The following is a 15670-nucleotide window of genomic DNA, read 5'->3' as shown; positions in this document are numbered from 1 at the left end:
TGCTCCTGAATTCCTGACCCATGAAACTATGAGACAATGTTTTGTTTTCAGCTTGTAAGTTCTGGGATACTTTGTGATGCAGCAATAGACAGCTAAAACAGTTGCACTTGCCACATCTCAAGAGCTAAATAGCCATGTGTGGCAATTGGCTACCATCTTGGACAGAAGAGATGTGGAACATTTCCATTGCTGCAGAAGCTTCTATGGAACAGCACTGCCCTAGGGTGTAAACTCCCAAGGAAACGCCATCCCCCGTGCCTAGGAGGAGGATATGGTACACAGTGGGCTTGCTGTAATTTTTTCTTGAGTAAAACAATGGTTCCATGAACACTGGCTAAGAAGTGAGATCCTGCAAGGCTGAATTCAGGTTGGCTCTCTGGAGATAGGGTACTGGACAGAAACCGCTGGCTCAGTGCTCATGGGCACTGCAAGTGCTAGACGCTTCACACATAACCTCTAGTTAGCATGTTTCACTTCAGAGGCAAAGTCACCCATGCAAGGTCACAGAGCTCCTGGATTAGAAACTACAGGTGTAGGGCTCAAAGCCTGACCTCTTTCTGGTATACTGGCAGCTCAGGAACCCCCATTAGACTTCTGAGAGCCCCTGTACCAAGCCTTCTTCCCTCCAAGGATGCTTAACATAGCACAGACCACAGTGGGTGAAAAACACCAGAGCTGGCCCAAGCTGGATTCACTGGAAGCATTAACAACAAAGAAAGAAGGAAAAAGAAAGGTCAATTCGCTGGCAGCTAATTTGCCGGATGACCACAACAAATGACCAACTTGCTGAAAACTACCGAATAAATATCTGAAACCAGCTCTAGGGCTGTTAGAGGCAGTCATTTTATCACCCAAGGCAAGTAGATGATAATGACAATAATGGCTTACGCTGGGCACCTGTTATGTGCCGGACACTATTGGAGGCACGTCGGGTGTAATAGCTCATTTAGATATACAAGCAAGGAGAAATGGAGGAGCAAAGCTAAATCTCCAAATAATCCCCCTACTTCAGTATACTGGTCATTGGGCAAATTGGTCTGCCTCCATCTCTAACACCTACAGAATCTCTTTAACATTAACTGGAGGCCATCGTAGGCACTGCCATTCAGCTCTAAGAAAGCATGTTCCATAAAGAGGAACATCTAGGTTTTACAGCTTCTTCTGGTTCATCCACAGCACCAGCAACCTCCAGCTCTTCCTTGGTTTATTTATCCCAAGATGAGTGTTGTTTGCCTGTTTCTCCTGCACTTGTTCCTTTTCTTGTTAAAAAAAAAACCCGTGCATTAAACATTCACCCAAAGGACTAACATTGTTGTAGTTCACTGGGAAAACAGGGGTCGGAGTTGGTAAATGCTAACTTAATTAGGTATCTTAATTAGGAAGAGTCCTAAATGGTAAAGGGATGGGTGGAAAGGACATTTAAGGGTGTGAGACAGCCTCCAGGGAGGCCGGCACCAAGAACAGGAAACCCCAGCTCCTAGGAAAGGGAACTGAGGACACTGAAGACTCACTTAGTGGCTCGTTCTGAGATCCTCACTTCCAGCTTGTGGCCGTCCACAATGTGACCCTAAGAGAGAAGACAACATGGCTCATCTCTGTGTCCCGAGAAATCCTCACCGAATCCTTGCCCTTCACCAGAGCAGAGCCCTGGCTCGCAGATGGGAGACTGTTCCCCAGCGAGCGGGGCTAGCTGGCCTCGAGGACAGAGGATGGCCTTTCCCTGAAATGGCTCACACCGAGCCCAGGCAGCAGCTGGTGGTCAGAGACTCAGCCCTTGGATGCTCTCTTAAGTAACAGGCAGGCCTTGACCTAGATGTCATTCAAGGGACACGGAATTTTCCATTGTTTATAAGCATGTTCAGGCAAAGTAACACCCATAGGTCTGGCTTGCAGAGAGAGTTGGTTTAGTTTGTATGTTCCTGAAAAATATTCTAAATCATAGTGGAGTTGCATCTAAAGCTAGGTTCTAACATTGGTCCCTCAAGGCGGAACTGGTGTGTTAGCAAAATTACTCTTGAAAATCCCTTAAATCTCCCATAAAATACAGCACACAGAGCTTTGTAGGAACAATTCTTGGAGGCAATATTCACATATGCACGCACACAACGATGTCCAGCACATAATACAGTACACGTGCAAAGTGAAATTTCATAGAATCTTATATCACGTGAACGAGAAATACGGACCACTGAACCTGCAGAGCCGATTTTAAGTGAAATGAGTACACAGCCCCTGACCAGGAAGAGCCTAGGATGTGGGGCATTATGAAGGGAGCAGAGGACACCTTCTCAAGCTACTAACACCTACTGAATCTCCTTCACATTAGCTGAAGGCCATCCTAGGCACCATCATCCAACTCTAAGACAGTGCATCCCATAAAGGAACCCAGGCAAGGCCACAGAGCTTCTGGATTAGAACTCAGGCCGGGTGCAGTGGCTCACACCTATAATCCTAGCACTTTGGGAGGCCGAGGCGGGCAGATCATGAGGTCAGGAGATCGAGACCATCCTGGCTAACATGGTGAAACCCTGTCTCTACTAAAAATACAAACAAATTAGCCAGGCATGGTGGCGGGTGCCTATAGTCTCAGCTACTCGGGAGGCTGAGGCAGGAGAATGGCATGAACCCAGGAGGCAGAGCTTGCAACGAGCCAAGATTGCGCCACTGCACTCCAGCCTGGGTGACAGAGCGAGACTCCATCTCAAAAAAAGAAAAAAAAAAGAAAAAAAAAAAGAACTTACAGGTGGTGGAAAACTTGCCCTTTGGGATAGTACCAATCCCAGGCTGTCTCGTTCCCCCAGCTCCCCTCCTGCTAGAGGGTCCCAATCTGTCATTGTACTTAGGATCTAGCAGGAAGGCATATCTCCCTTCTCTGTCTGAATAGGATGTTGAGTCTTTGTCCAAACAGTTTCGGTTCAGCCCTGTTCTCCCCACCTTCTCCCGCCCTGGCCAAGCCTGGATGACTCAGGGTCTCCTACCTGCCCCCTGCCCCCAGCCATCGTCCCCTCTCCACACCAGCAGCTGCAGAGGCTGGAGCAGAAGCCAGTGTGCTCATAGCCCTCTAATGGTCTCCTACTGCCTTTAGGCTGAGCAGTAAAATGGCCTAGAAGATCCTGCCCTGCACACCTCTCTCCTCATCCTACACCCTGAACCACCGCCCCACGCCGCCCCTGCCACAGTGGCCCCTTTGCTTTTCAAACGTACTAAGCTCATTCCCACCTTACAGCCCCTGCCTCAGACCCTCTGCACATGGTCCCTCCTCCCAAACTACCTCCCTCCCAGATCTCTGTGGAGCTGACTTCTGGCGAAGTAGGTGTGGGCTCAACTGTCACCTCCTTAGAGAGGCCTTCCCTGACCACACAGGCTAAGTGCCCCACCTCCACCCCCAACTTGCAGCTTTGTCTTCATAACCTGGTCCTGCATGTTTATTCAGAGGTCCATGGCCTGTCTACCCCACCAGAAAGAGGGGCCCACATGAGCAACCTCTCCCAGGCCTAGCACCACTCCTGGCACACGTCAGGCCCTTGATAATAGTGCTATGGATCGAATGAATGAACTATGGTGACTATGGAGTGTTGGGAAAGGTTCTTAATTTTTTCTTGGGCCACAGTCCCCTAGAGATCTGGTGAAAGCAATGGGCCAGGTCAAGTGTAGACTTCACACACATTCCCACTCAATTTCAGAGGGCTGACAGGACCTCCCACTACCTGCCAAGCGCCTCCGTGGCCCTCAGCTGAGAATCCTCACTTTACCTGGAGCTGCTTGAGAGCTTTCTGGGCTTGCTCCGGCTTCCTGTATTCCACAAATCCAAACCCCATGGAAAGCAGTGCTCCTAAAAGAGAGAGAGGTGGAAATCACACCAGTGGGTGAGGCGGAAGCACAAGGCCAAGTGCAAGGGCTGTGACGGGCCCCAGACCTGCGTTGTATTTTCTCTTATTTTCATACCCCCTTCATTCCCCAAAAATCTCGGCTCCTGGCTTGCTGTTTATTACTAGTCATCTTGACGAATCAGTCAATGCAGTTAACATGGCTGCCACCTGAGGCCCATTTGACTATTAATTAACAGACGACTGACATGATAATTAACTTCATAATAGGATTCTGCTTTGGGAGGGAGACTGAACTAAGAGAGATGACCATCATGAAGGCAAGTGGCAAAACTTCTACCTGGGCAGTCCTCTGCCTCCACACGTAATGCCCAAAATGAACATGTGCGTGAGAGTCAAATGCACCAAAGGCTTGCTCTTTAAAAATAGTATTTCTCACCAGCCAATCCCATTCAGTTCTTGGGTTTCAGATACAAAGTTTGGATCATGTGGGCGACTGCATTATTCAAACTTCTCTGGTTCCTTACTTCTAGGTTGCAAGTAGCAAGAGTTCAGATAGCAAAGAATACTGCAAACATTTCATGAGAAACTTCTGCTTCATCACTATGTACAACTGGGGAGGGAGGAGTGCTTTTATAGGGCACTAAAAAACATTAAGATCCCTAATTACATCTTGCCCTCTTGACATTACATTTGATGTCCCCCCACCTTCCTTCCACTCACACCCCAGCATCTTATATGTATTTGTTATGTTTATTCTTTATTGTGAATTCAAAGATTCACCTCAGTCTGATGGGTTCAAATGAGGCTCGAGGCTCTCCATCGAGGCTCACTTTGCAGTTTCTATCTTTACCTTTGCTGTGCTGTTTGTGAGACCTATGCTCCTGCCTTTCCATTGACAGCAGGTGTTCAAAATAAGAGCCACGTGCATTAAGGAATTCCATTAATTGCCCATACATGGCTCAGACAGAACTGACAGCCAGTGCCACCCCACGGCGACTTTAAATGTTCGTTCTTCAAGCAGATACTGCTCGAAAGCTCTCTTTTGGAGGCTGAGGGTGCAGGTGGTGGGCTGGCATGTCTGCGTACCTATGAGATTTTAAAAGCGCAGTGACTGTGTGAAAGGCAACTGTGAGAAGGTCAAGTTCAACTCTGAGTTACTGACACTATGCAGATCCACTCTCCGCCACCGTGTCTATGGGAAGCTGACCTCTATAGACAGCTCTACCTGGGCTTCCCAGATTCCTGGCTTCCTGTTGGGATCAGCCAGCAAGAGGTTCTGATCTGGGACTGGGGAGTGGGGGGATGGAGGAGAAAGAGGCTGGAGTACTGGATCTTTCCTCATGTCCCCATCCGCCTCCTTGCTTTGGGTGGCTCTGCAGTGGCCACGTCCAATCCACGGCCACCACTCCTGCAGGTTATCTCGTGGCTCCAACTCTCAGCTAAGCTCTGGTCACACACTTTCCTCTAATGTCCCTCCAGGCAAGGCAGGGGGAAAGGCATTCTTCCTATAGAACCCACTCCCTGGACATCCCTGTGGGCTCCCTTAGCCCAGCCACACCTTGGCCCCTTCTTTACAGACATCTCTGCTCCAACCCCAGCTGAGAGTGCTTTCTGTTTCCTGCTGCAACCCTGACTGATATACTTTGTCTAGACTTTCCCCAAACTGTGACGGACGGGCCCCAGAGAACAGGGCTCTCAAATACAGGCCCTTGAAAAAGAGAGTGTATGTTTTAGGAGCTGCTTATGACATGGAAAGATCAGATAACCACTTCTAAAACATGCTGAAGAGCACTCCCCAGGAGGACAAGGCTGGCCCCACAGAGCATCTGACTGGGCACAGTGAGAGGCAGGGACAGCCACCTCCACCTGCTAGCCTGGGTGTGCCTCCGTCTGGCTGTACCCCCATCCTGGACTTCAGCAACAACTTCTTTTTTTTTCCCCTGAAATCCTCACAACTGGTCCTTCTCATCCTTAACTTGGTACTTAGCTGCTTTTCCTTGCATCCAAAACTATATATGAAGACTCTGGAGAACAGGGATGTTAAGGGGTAAACGGTGTCTTCGCAGACTCACATGTAGAAATCCTGACCCCCAGTATCTCAGATGTGACCTTATCTGAGACAAGCTCTTTTCAGAGGTAACCAAGTTAAAATGAGGTCACAGGCCAGGCGTGGAAGCTCAAGCTTGTATTACTAGCACTTTGGGAGGCCAAGGCAGGCAGATCACTTGAGGTCAGGAGTTCGAGACCAGCCTGACCAACATGGTGAAACCCCATCTCTACCAAAAATACAAAAATTAGCTGGTGTGGTGGCACATGCCTGTATCCCAGCTACTGGGGAAGGTGAGGCAAAGAATCGTTTGAACCCAGGAGACAGAGGTTGCAGTGAGCTGAGATGACACCACTGTACTCCAGCTTGGGTGACAGACTCTGCCTCGAAAAATAAAAATAAATTAAATGCAGTCATTGGGGTGGCCCCTAAATGCAGTATGATTGGATGACTGCTGTTCTTTTAAAAAAAGCGTGGGTGGATTTGAACACAGGATGGGCATATACAAGGAGGATGCCCTGTGAACATGGAGGTGGCCATCTATAAGCCCAGAGACAGGCCTGGAACAGACCTTCCCTCACATCCCCCAGAAGGTACCAACTCTACTGGCACCTTGAGCTCAGACTTCTAGACTCCATGGCTGTGAGACAACACATTTCTGTCATTTAAGCCACCCAGTCTGTGACACTTTCTTATGGCAGCCTGGTAAATGAATACAAGGATGCTCTGACTTCTGTGCCATATGTCTGCTTAGAACCCTCCATGGCTCCCCAGTACTTCTGGGGGAAAGTCAAACCTCTTCTGTGTGTGTGGCATAAAAGCCACTTCAGGGTTTGGAACTCGCCTACCTTTCTAAGCATATCTCCTGCCTCTTCCTCAACAAATTCCCCAGGCTCAGCCACTGTAGTGTGAGTGGCCTCTGAATACCTTGTTCCCGTCGCCTGCCTGCTCTGCGCCCCCAACCCTCCCAGCCTTGGGCTGATGTGGCATCCATCCCCTGTGCTAGACTCCCGTCCCTGCCATCCAACCTCTTGCTGCACTCTGCTGTAACTACCAGCGCATCTGTCTCTCCAGCTAGACTGTGTGCATGGTGCAGGCAGGGCTGCGTCTCCCTCAGTCTTATATATAACTAACACTGTGCCTGCTGCCTGGTGGGGCCTGGGGACTGTTTGAGGAATAACTCAATAGTAGACATTCTGGCCACCCAGTACTTTGCATTCAGCAGGTGCTCAGGACACAGTTTGGGCTGACACATGTGGCATTCCTACAAATCCTGCCAAACCAAAGGGACTCAGGATAGGGCTGGCACGGCTGCGCAAAAGCAAGGACGTATCCCCTGCAGGAAGCCAGGGCTGGAGAACAGCCCAGCAGAGGCCAGGAGACTCAGGATAGCACCCAGGGCCGAATGGAGAGATAAGGGTGCTCTCTGCCTGCCCTTGTACCCACTGGCCTGGGAGGTGCATGGTTAGTAACTCAGGAAAATCTGTGTGGTTAATGACTCAGTAGAATGTTCCAGAAGATCTACAATTGGGTTATCTCCCTCAGAAGGGAAGAGGGAGAGCGCAAGACTGGTTGTTTCATGCATTTCCTAGGAAACTTTCAGAGCACAGAAGTGCTGGGAGGAGGCAGAGCCTCTAGATACCATCTAGGGTCCTCGCTATCTACCCACAAATGGCACCACTCTGAAACCACCCTGGCGGTTTGAGGTGCTGGAGGCTCTAGGAGGATCTGACCCGAGAGGCTGCTTCGACTGGAAAGCAGGAGACTCCAGGGGAACAGAAAGATGGGCTACTTTCAAAGAGTCTGAGGCCGACCATGCTTCAGAAAAAAAGAGAACCTTCAAAATGTGCAAGGGAGAACTCCCCCAACCCCTTGTCTGAAGCCGGAGCTTCTTCTGGAAACCACTCTTTCTGGCTGATTACTGAATACTTTCCGAATTGCATGTGGAATACCTGTTTTGTTCTTCTTCTTGGAGATAGAGCAGCTCTTCACTGTCCCCACTTTTGAAAACACCTGATAAGAAAGTAACAAGTATCATCAGCAGCTCCAAACCACTATGCAGGCAAGGACCCCTGTAAAACACTATACCCCCAAATTTGCCATATGGACAACTTGGGGTCCCCAAAACATTTTGAGAAGACGAGTGATGACCTTCTTTAAGTAACCTGGACAGTCCCCTAGGGTTCCCCATAAGAGCAGCTGGGCTTGTTTCTTGTTCCAGTTTTAGAAGAAGGAAGTAGGACACAGAACAGCGAGAGACTGACTGCAGATCATGCAATCAGGAAGCCGGGCCTAAGTTCCGGAGCATGGGGTCTACTGTCCCAGTCCGGGCCTCTCACTGCCCCCTGCACCAAATGCTAAAATAGTTTTTACAAAAATTTTAAGTCACAGTCTATTCTATTTTCCCCTTAACTTTTTCTGTCTCCTTTGCTGGAATATGAAACCCAATCATAGCAAAATCCGTGTTGACCTGGTTCCCGACTGTGTCTTCAGCACCACACACGGGGCCCAGGGAAAGGCAGGTGCCCATTCACCAATGGGCAACGGGGAAGCCCAGGGGCCGCGGAGAATCTTGAGAAACAAATACTACGAGCAGCAGCCGCTTACTGACTCTTGTGTGTAAAGTGTCAGGTGCTTTACTTGGAATATCTCCTTCATCCAGTCATCAAAACAACTCCATGAGAAGAGTCTATTAACATCCCCATGTTACAGATGAAGAAACTATGGCACAGAAAGGCTGACAGACTCACTCAGGGTCACATCATTAGCATGGAGCAAAGCTGGGATCCAAGCCCAAGGAGGCTGATTGCTAACCACGGCTCTCCACTCAGGGCGTGAGACAGGAGCCCTGGGAACTAGGGGCTCTTCCCCACAGGGCCTCAGGTGGACTGTGTGACCTAAGGACAGTGAACCAGCCTCTCTGAAGCTCAGCCTCCAGCCATGTTCCATGAAGAGAGTGAACTAGGTCATCTTGGCTATGACTTCCAGCTCCAGAATCCTTGAATTCAGAGGATGCTCTTGGGCTGCTGTTTGTGTGCATCTCCCAGGAAACAATGATCCTGGATAATGATGTTCCCATACCAGACACGCACCAGAAAAAAAATAAAACTAACGTTCAAATCTATCTGACTATATTCAAATCTATCTACCTTTTGGATGCTACCAGCACATGCTGCTATTTAAAAGCAAAGCAAAACAAAAATGGAACCAGGAAGTAGCCAAAGGCAAGTCTAAGGGTGGGTTTCCAATTGCTTAATAAGGTGAATCCTGGCTCCTTAAACGCTGCTGCTTTAGTCAGGGTATCTCTGCTGCTGGGGCTGCTCTTCTGATAGGTAAGGGGACAGTCACATCACAGAGGCTGAGCCAGAGGGTAACAGAGGGGCTGTGACCCTCTGCCTCTCTACCACACCCCCACATTTGCCTCTGTATCATCTGCCCACCATGTTCCTACCCCTGAGGCTCAGTGGACACTGTCTTCTCTCTTGACCCCATGATAGAATTTTAGGGTTCAGAGGGATTTCTAGAAATCAATCAGGTCATTCTTATGGCCAGCTTCCTTCCCAGAACAAGTTGATGGCTATCAGCCTGCTGTTGTTATTCATTAAAACAAAACAAAAAACTGAAAAACCCATTGAGTGTCTATTCTGTGCCAAGTCTAGTCTCTAGAAATAAAGGGTCTCCTGAGGGAGGTGCCACACAGTAGGGGAGCTTGCAGACCCCACTTCTTTGGAACTGGAGGCCCCGTTGTTTCCTGATCGCTGGTCTAATTCCTTCTAGAAGCCCCCGGCCCTCACTCAGCACAGCCCTCATTTGGCTTTTACCAACCTTCTATTTGGAGCTCCCTGCCCTTTCACCCCCTTCCCTCTTCCCATAAATGCAAAAATCTCACCCCATCCAGGGATTCCAGCTCAGGCCCAGACCCCCACTCATTGATGTGGCTTCTCCATTATTCCCAGCAGGCTGAGAGGATTGTGCTGACATTTACTTTTGGGTAGTTTACATCATAGAAACAACTATTGCCTTCATATTACACGGTCTCCCTAGAGATTCTGGTATGTCTCCAAAGCATATGTGGTAGCCCCTCTCAGGCCCCCTGGCCAGCCTTGCTACTGCTCTAGTCTTCAGTTGAGCTGTCTACTGGACACCCCAGGAGAAGGGGTCAAGTAGGTGGTGCTGGTTGTTGCCTCCAAGTGCATATTAACACACATCATGTTTTAAGGCAGAATCAAGGCAGTAGCCACATCAGTAGACTAGGGTTTCCCATCCCATACCGCTCCCTACTGGGCTGAGAAACCACTCACTTCCTTCAGCTTCTCTTCTGTTGTGTCAAAATTGAGATTCTTAATAAACAGAGTACACCCTGGGAGGCTCTCTTCTTCTTCTTCCTCTTCCTCCTCCTCCTCTTCCATGTGTGCTGAAGAGTTGTCTACTCCTTCCTCTGTTGGATTTTCATCTTCTGGGGTTTCACCATCAGGCACTAAACCCCCATCAAAACAAAAACAAAAACAAAAACATCAAATCCATGAAATAATGTCAAACCCACCAGAGCCCTGGGGCCAACTGCAAAGAGCCTACTAGGCAAAGGGGTTCTGCCTCTGCAGGCAGTGGCAGGAAGGGGCACTGTGATCCCCAACTTGCACTGAGCTTCAGCAACTCTTGAGACAGAGAGAAAGTCCTGCTCCTGCTATGCTGTAAAGAGAAAGGAATACGAAACACAGCCCCCAAACAGAGCCTAAACAGGACCAGCTCACACTAATTTGAACTTCAAAATAAATTACCATGTGAACTGTTTTACTGAACCACAAGCCTAAGCAAAATGTTATTTTTCCTCAAAAAAATAGCCCTTAGTGAACTTTCAAAGTACAATGCAACTTAAAACTTTTCAAAAATTATAGGATCGGAGCAAAACTTAGGAAGAGTCTAAATACTACTCCCTTGAGCCTAAAGAACGTTATATACCATCAAAATCCCTCATATGCATTACTTCAGGAAGCATATACACAAAAAGAGTGGTTTTGTCTATACATATTAAATTCAGAGTTATGCATCACAGGGAAAAACTGAAAATACTCGATGTTCACAAACAAGAGACTAGGTAAGGCAGAGAACCACCAAAAGCTGGAATAATATGTAGTCATTAAAAATGATGTTTCCAAAGAACGTTTAATGACACACAACAAAGCTCATCATAAAAAAGTTAGAGAAAAATTAAGATACTAAAAAAAGTGTATACTGTAATTTTAGAAAATGTTCAAGGTAATTCAAATCATGATCTAAGCCAGGTGCGGTGGCTCATGCCTATAATCCCAGCACTCTGGGAGGCTGAGGTGGGCAGATTACTTGAGGTCAGGAGTTCAAGACTAGCCTGGCCAACATGGTGAAACCCTGTCACCACTAAAAATACAAAAATTAGCCGGGCATGGTGGTGGGCACCTATAATCCCAGCTAATCGGGAGGCTGAGGCACAAGAGTTGCCCGAACCTGGGAGGCAGAGGTTGCTGTGATCAAGCCATTGCACTCCAGCCTGGGTGACAGAGTGAGACTCCATCTCAAAAACAAAAAACAAACAAAAAACATGATCTGCACATTTATGAGAAAACATACAAGTGTGTACACACACACACACACAGGGATCACAGGAAGGAGATGCATAAAGTGCTCCTGGTTTATTTCTGGAGAATGGCATTAGGGATGGTTGTCATTTCAACCTGTCACTGCTAGCACTTTGTGCCGCTCCTACTCTGAAAGAACAGCATTTCAGGGAGAGGCTCTTTAGAGAGGTTCTCTGAAGAGCAAATGTGAAGTTGTGAGTTAGCAAGGGGTGTGTGTGTCTGTGTATGTGCGTGTGTGCGTGCGTGTTGTCTGTGTGTGGCTGCAGCTCAGGGAGTTGGGAGCAGGGAGACTAGACCTGCTAGCTGCAGTGCCCCTAAGTGTGTAGATTTCATTCTCAGCTGACAGAAGCCTCAGGAACTTGGAACAGGGCAGTGTCATGATCTTTTGAGAAATCTTAGGAGGAAATGTGCTCAATTCGTTTCAAGCTCCCCAGTTTCCCCAAGTCATATGATTAGAACCTGGAGACAAATTCCTCCTCCAAAGACAAGGCTTCTGAAGCTATTCCCATATCCCCCAGGAAATCAAACTGTCTTAGCAATTCTTCAGAGCAGTTCTCAGGCTGTGCCTTCACAGCCTCACCCTCAATGTTTCTAAGCAGATGACCAGTGACCTCCCTTAAGAGTTAAACCCTGCACCCCAGCCTGGCAGAAGCACCTGGAGGTCCCATGGGCAGGTAGGCTGGAGCTGATGGAGACAGCCTGCTGCTTCTACTCACACCTTCACTTGCATAGTTCAAGCTTCTGCATGATGTAAGGGGGCTTTCTGGGGTTCAGCTCCATTCCGCACAGTCTCACTGCCAAGCACCAAAGATGCCTCTGTCTGTCGTGCCCTTTCTGATGGAAGCCTAACGCTTTCAAGTCCTAATGAAGCTTCGACCACTTTGTCATAAAACAACCCTTTTAAGTCCTTACAGAAACAGCTACCATGATAATCCTGTCTCTTTAACATCAGTTGAACACACTGCCTTCCTCCCTCTGGTAAGCCCAGAGTTGAGACTCAGATACCAGGACAAAAAGAAGAAACCTACACAAAGGCTCCTCCCCCAACCAAGAAACTAACACAGTTTACCCAACAGGAGAGACTCCATGGTGTGGCCCTTTGTACTCAAAACCCAACTTTCAAACAAAGCTGGAGGAAAAAGTACCACTAATGGTGAGAACTAAAGCTATGCAAGGCAGCTAAGTCTTCAGGTCCTAGACCAGAACTTCCATGGAGATGAAAACCATGACCTTCAGCAGGGAATGGTATTTCCACCCCGCTGGCCCTCCTTGGCGTTTGACATCTTGGAGATTAAAGGAGAAAGGAAAGAACACTGATGAGATCCCCTACCACACACCAGGCACATGGTTGGAGGCCGAGTACAGTCTCACTCATGACCACAGCAGCCACATCACAGAAAACAGGGGGCCCAAGGAGAGTTCTGGAGGCTGCCGCATCGGAACCCGAAATCTCAGGCACCTTCTGGTTGATGAGACAGGTTCATGGAAGACTGGAAGAAAATTGTATAGAGAAAAGCATAGTGGGGATGATGGTGACCAAGAGGGCTCATGGCCACTTTAAGGGAGCAGCCCCTTCTTGGCACTGGCCAATTGACAGAAAGGTCAACCTAGCGTGGCCAGAATTCAGATCTATTAAGAGGAGCAGGAAATCCAGCTTTACAGAGGAAATCCCATGGTTTTTAAATCTTGGCAACTTAATGGCAAGGGACGTTTAAATTAGGCAGTAGTCAACAAGTACACCAGCTCATTGAAGCCTCGGTGCTCTGCTCCCTGCATCTAGCCTGCCCCAGAGCACTGGCAGATGCCCTTCTGTCTTTCTACCCCAAGGCCCTGGAACCCAGCCAGTGCTCAGTGTGGCATTCCAGGAGTTCCAAGTCTCACAAGGGTAACAACCCGGGGAGCCCAGCACCCCTTAGCGTGGCTGGAGTTGACTCCACACTGCCTCCCTGGTCCATGAGCGGTGGCTGGTGTGCTGCAAAGGGCATCTTTAAAATGCCCAGGCACCTGCCCAGGGAGGTGTGATGTTTGGGTTTAGTAACAGAGCTAAGACCAGGAATGGACAGATCCCTTCCCTGGCAGATCAGCTGCCCTTAGCCCCAGCCCAGGAAGAACAAGAGGGAAATGTGAGGATGGTGAAGACTTATTATCTGGGTGTACAGTTGGCCTAGCATGGGGCTCACCTGGCATCTCCAACCTCCCATAAGTTAGCCTCTTACCCTCCCCTTCGGGAGGAACACCCAGCTTGAAATGAAAGATGTTCTCAAAGGGGTCTGCCTTTCCTCCAACAGCGCAGGCTCTGGCTGACCCTGGAGACGTCCGTTCTTTCCCCGAACCTTGCGTTCATAGCAACAGCCACCCTACACCTGAAACTTCACCCTGGATCCTAGAAGAACTAACAATTCAAGGGTATCACGGTCTTTAGAGATCTGCTGGAGAAGGGCCCTGGAAGACGAGGAGGGCAGGCCTAGTCCCAGCCCTGCCACAACCTAGCTGCATGACCCTGGGCGAGTAACTTCACTGCTGTCTCAGCACCCTGACTCATAAAATGGAGTTTATTAAAACCACTTCTCCCCTAATACCAAAAATACATACACAAACAAAAACCCCAAAGTCATACCAATTTGTAGGAACATGGGTAAACAGAACAGTGAGTGACTGTAAACTCAATTACCAAATTTTAAAAGGACGACGATATAATAATTATGAACAAGAAAGAATAAAAAATCTACACTTGAAGTTTAAACGAACTGTAAATTAATGTGAGTATATTGTACAGGATGTATTTTACAGGTTGTTTCAAAACCCAGCAAAACACAGGTGTATACAGACCACTGACAAAGATAATGGCCCTTCCCCCTCTCTCCCACAAGGCCCCAGAACCCAGCCAGTCCCCAGGGTGGCATTCCAGGAGTTCCCAAGTCTTACAAGGGCAACAACCTGGAGTGCCCAGCAGCCCTCCGCATGGCCTCCCATGAGCGGTGGCTGGTGTGCTTCGAAGGGGGAAGAGTTGTTATCTTTGCCAGCAGTCCTGATACACCTGCTCTTTGCTGGGCTGTTTGGAAATGCAAGTATCCACTACTTCCTCCATATGCCAGGCCATGGCTCCATCACCTCTCACCTCACCAGACTGACTGAAGAGCCTCCTTGCAGCTGTGCCCTCTGCCCCTCTCTCTGGCTCACCACTTTCCCTGACTTCATCCCTTACCCTTCTCCCTTCTCTCCTGTCACCTCCATTCCAAACGCACTGGTCTCTTTTCTGGTGGTCGAGCCTGCCAAGCCCCCCGCTCCCTACCACAGGGCCTTTGCACCTGCTGGCCTCTGCCTGTTCTGCTGGTCTGCTGCTTTCCCAGGCCTGGCTCCTTCTCACACAGCCTCCCCACAGGGAGCTCATCCTGTCCACTCTAGTTCAAGCAGTCTCCAGCCCGGGCCCAGCCACTCGCTGTTCCATTCTTCTGCTTTCCTGTTTTCAGAGCCCTGTCCTGTTCTGGCATCACCGTACGGAGCAGTTTGCTCCTCTATCTGTGCTCCCCAGCTACACGGAGAGTTGAGGACAGGACCCAGTCTGACTCAGTTGGCGCCGCATCTCCAGCACTGGGCTCAGAACAGATCTACTTGTGGACGATGAGTATGTCGGGCACTCAGCATGTGCCTAGAACACAGCGATCACGAAATAGCCCTTACTATGATCAAGAGGAGCTGTGGGGTTTTAGGTAAGGGCACAGGCCTCAGAGTTGATGGCTTCAGGTCACATCCCAGCTCTCTCTACATGTGTGACCTTGCTCAAGTCATGCAAACTCTGTGCTTCCTTCTTTCCATCTAAAAAGGGGCTGGCCATCATGGTGCCTACTTGCAGGACGATGATGAGAATGAATGCAGAACAGGCTGTGAGACCTGAGCCTGGGCCTGCAGCGAGTGCTGCGAGAGAACAGTTTCGTTCTTAATATCATCCCTGCTACCCACACTGCCCAGCAGGCCTTGACGAGAGAGGAATCCAGGGGAAAATGTTGGAAATCCCTAACCCTGGGAGAGGTAAGACAACCCAGTGTGGGAAGCCCCCGGCCCTCCTTCCCCTTCTCCCTGCAGGGTGAGCTGCTGGTTTCACGCTCCGAGAAAGGCCAGCCAATGCCAGGCGTCCGAGTTCACAGCTGGGCGCCACTGCCAGCCAGCTTCTGCTCCCCGAG

At 49.1% G+C, this 15670-nt stretch overlaps 1 protein-coding gene across 1 annotated transcript in view; it reads right to left on the bottom strand.

Moving 5' to 3' along the window:
- The window catches only part of RBM19 (RNA binding motif protein 19), a 141437-nt gene that overhangs the window by 91600 nt on the left and 34167 nt on the right, over nucleotides 1–15670 (bottom strand). Inside the window, exons 17-20 of the mRNA XM_033220479.1 lie at nucleotides 10179–10354; nucleotides 7830–7890; nucleotides 3753–3832; nucleotides 1512–1567 (exon numbers count right to left, since the gene is read on the bottom strand). Coding sequence (XP_033076370.1) covers nucleotides 1512–1567; nucleotides 3753–3832; nucleotides 7830–7890; nucleotides 10179–10354 — 373 coding nt within the window. The remainder of the gene's footprint in view (nucleotides 1–1511; nucleotides 1568–3752; nucleotides 3833–7829; nucleotides 7891–10178; nucleotides 10355–15670) is intronic.

The sequence above is a fragment of the Trachypithecus francoisi genome, unplaced genomic scaffold (genome assembly GCF_009764315.1).
Source record: "Trachypithecus francoisi isolate TF-2019V2 unplaced genomic scaffold, Tfra_2.0 Lachesis_group11, whole genome shotgun sequence".
Classification (NCBI taxonomy): Eukaryota; Metazoa; Chordata; class Mammalia; order Primates; family Cercopithecidae; genus Trachypithecus; species Trachypithecus francoisi.
This window is presented reverse-complemented; position numbering and strand designations above follow the sequence as displayed.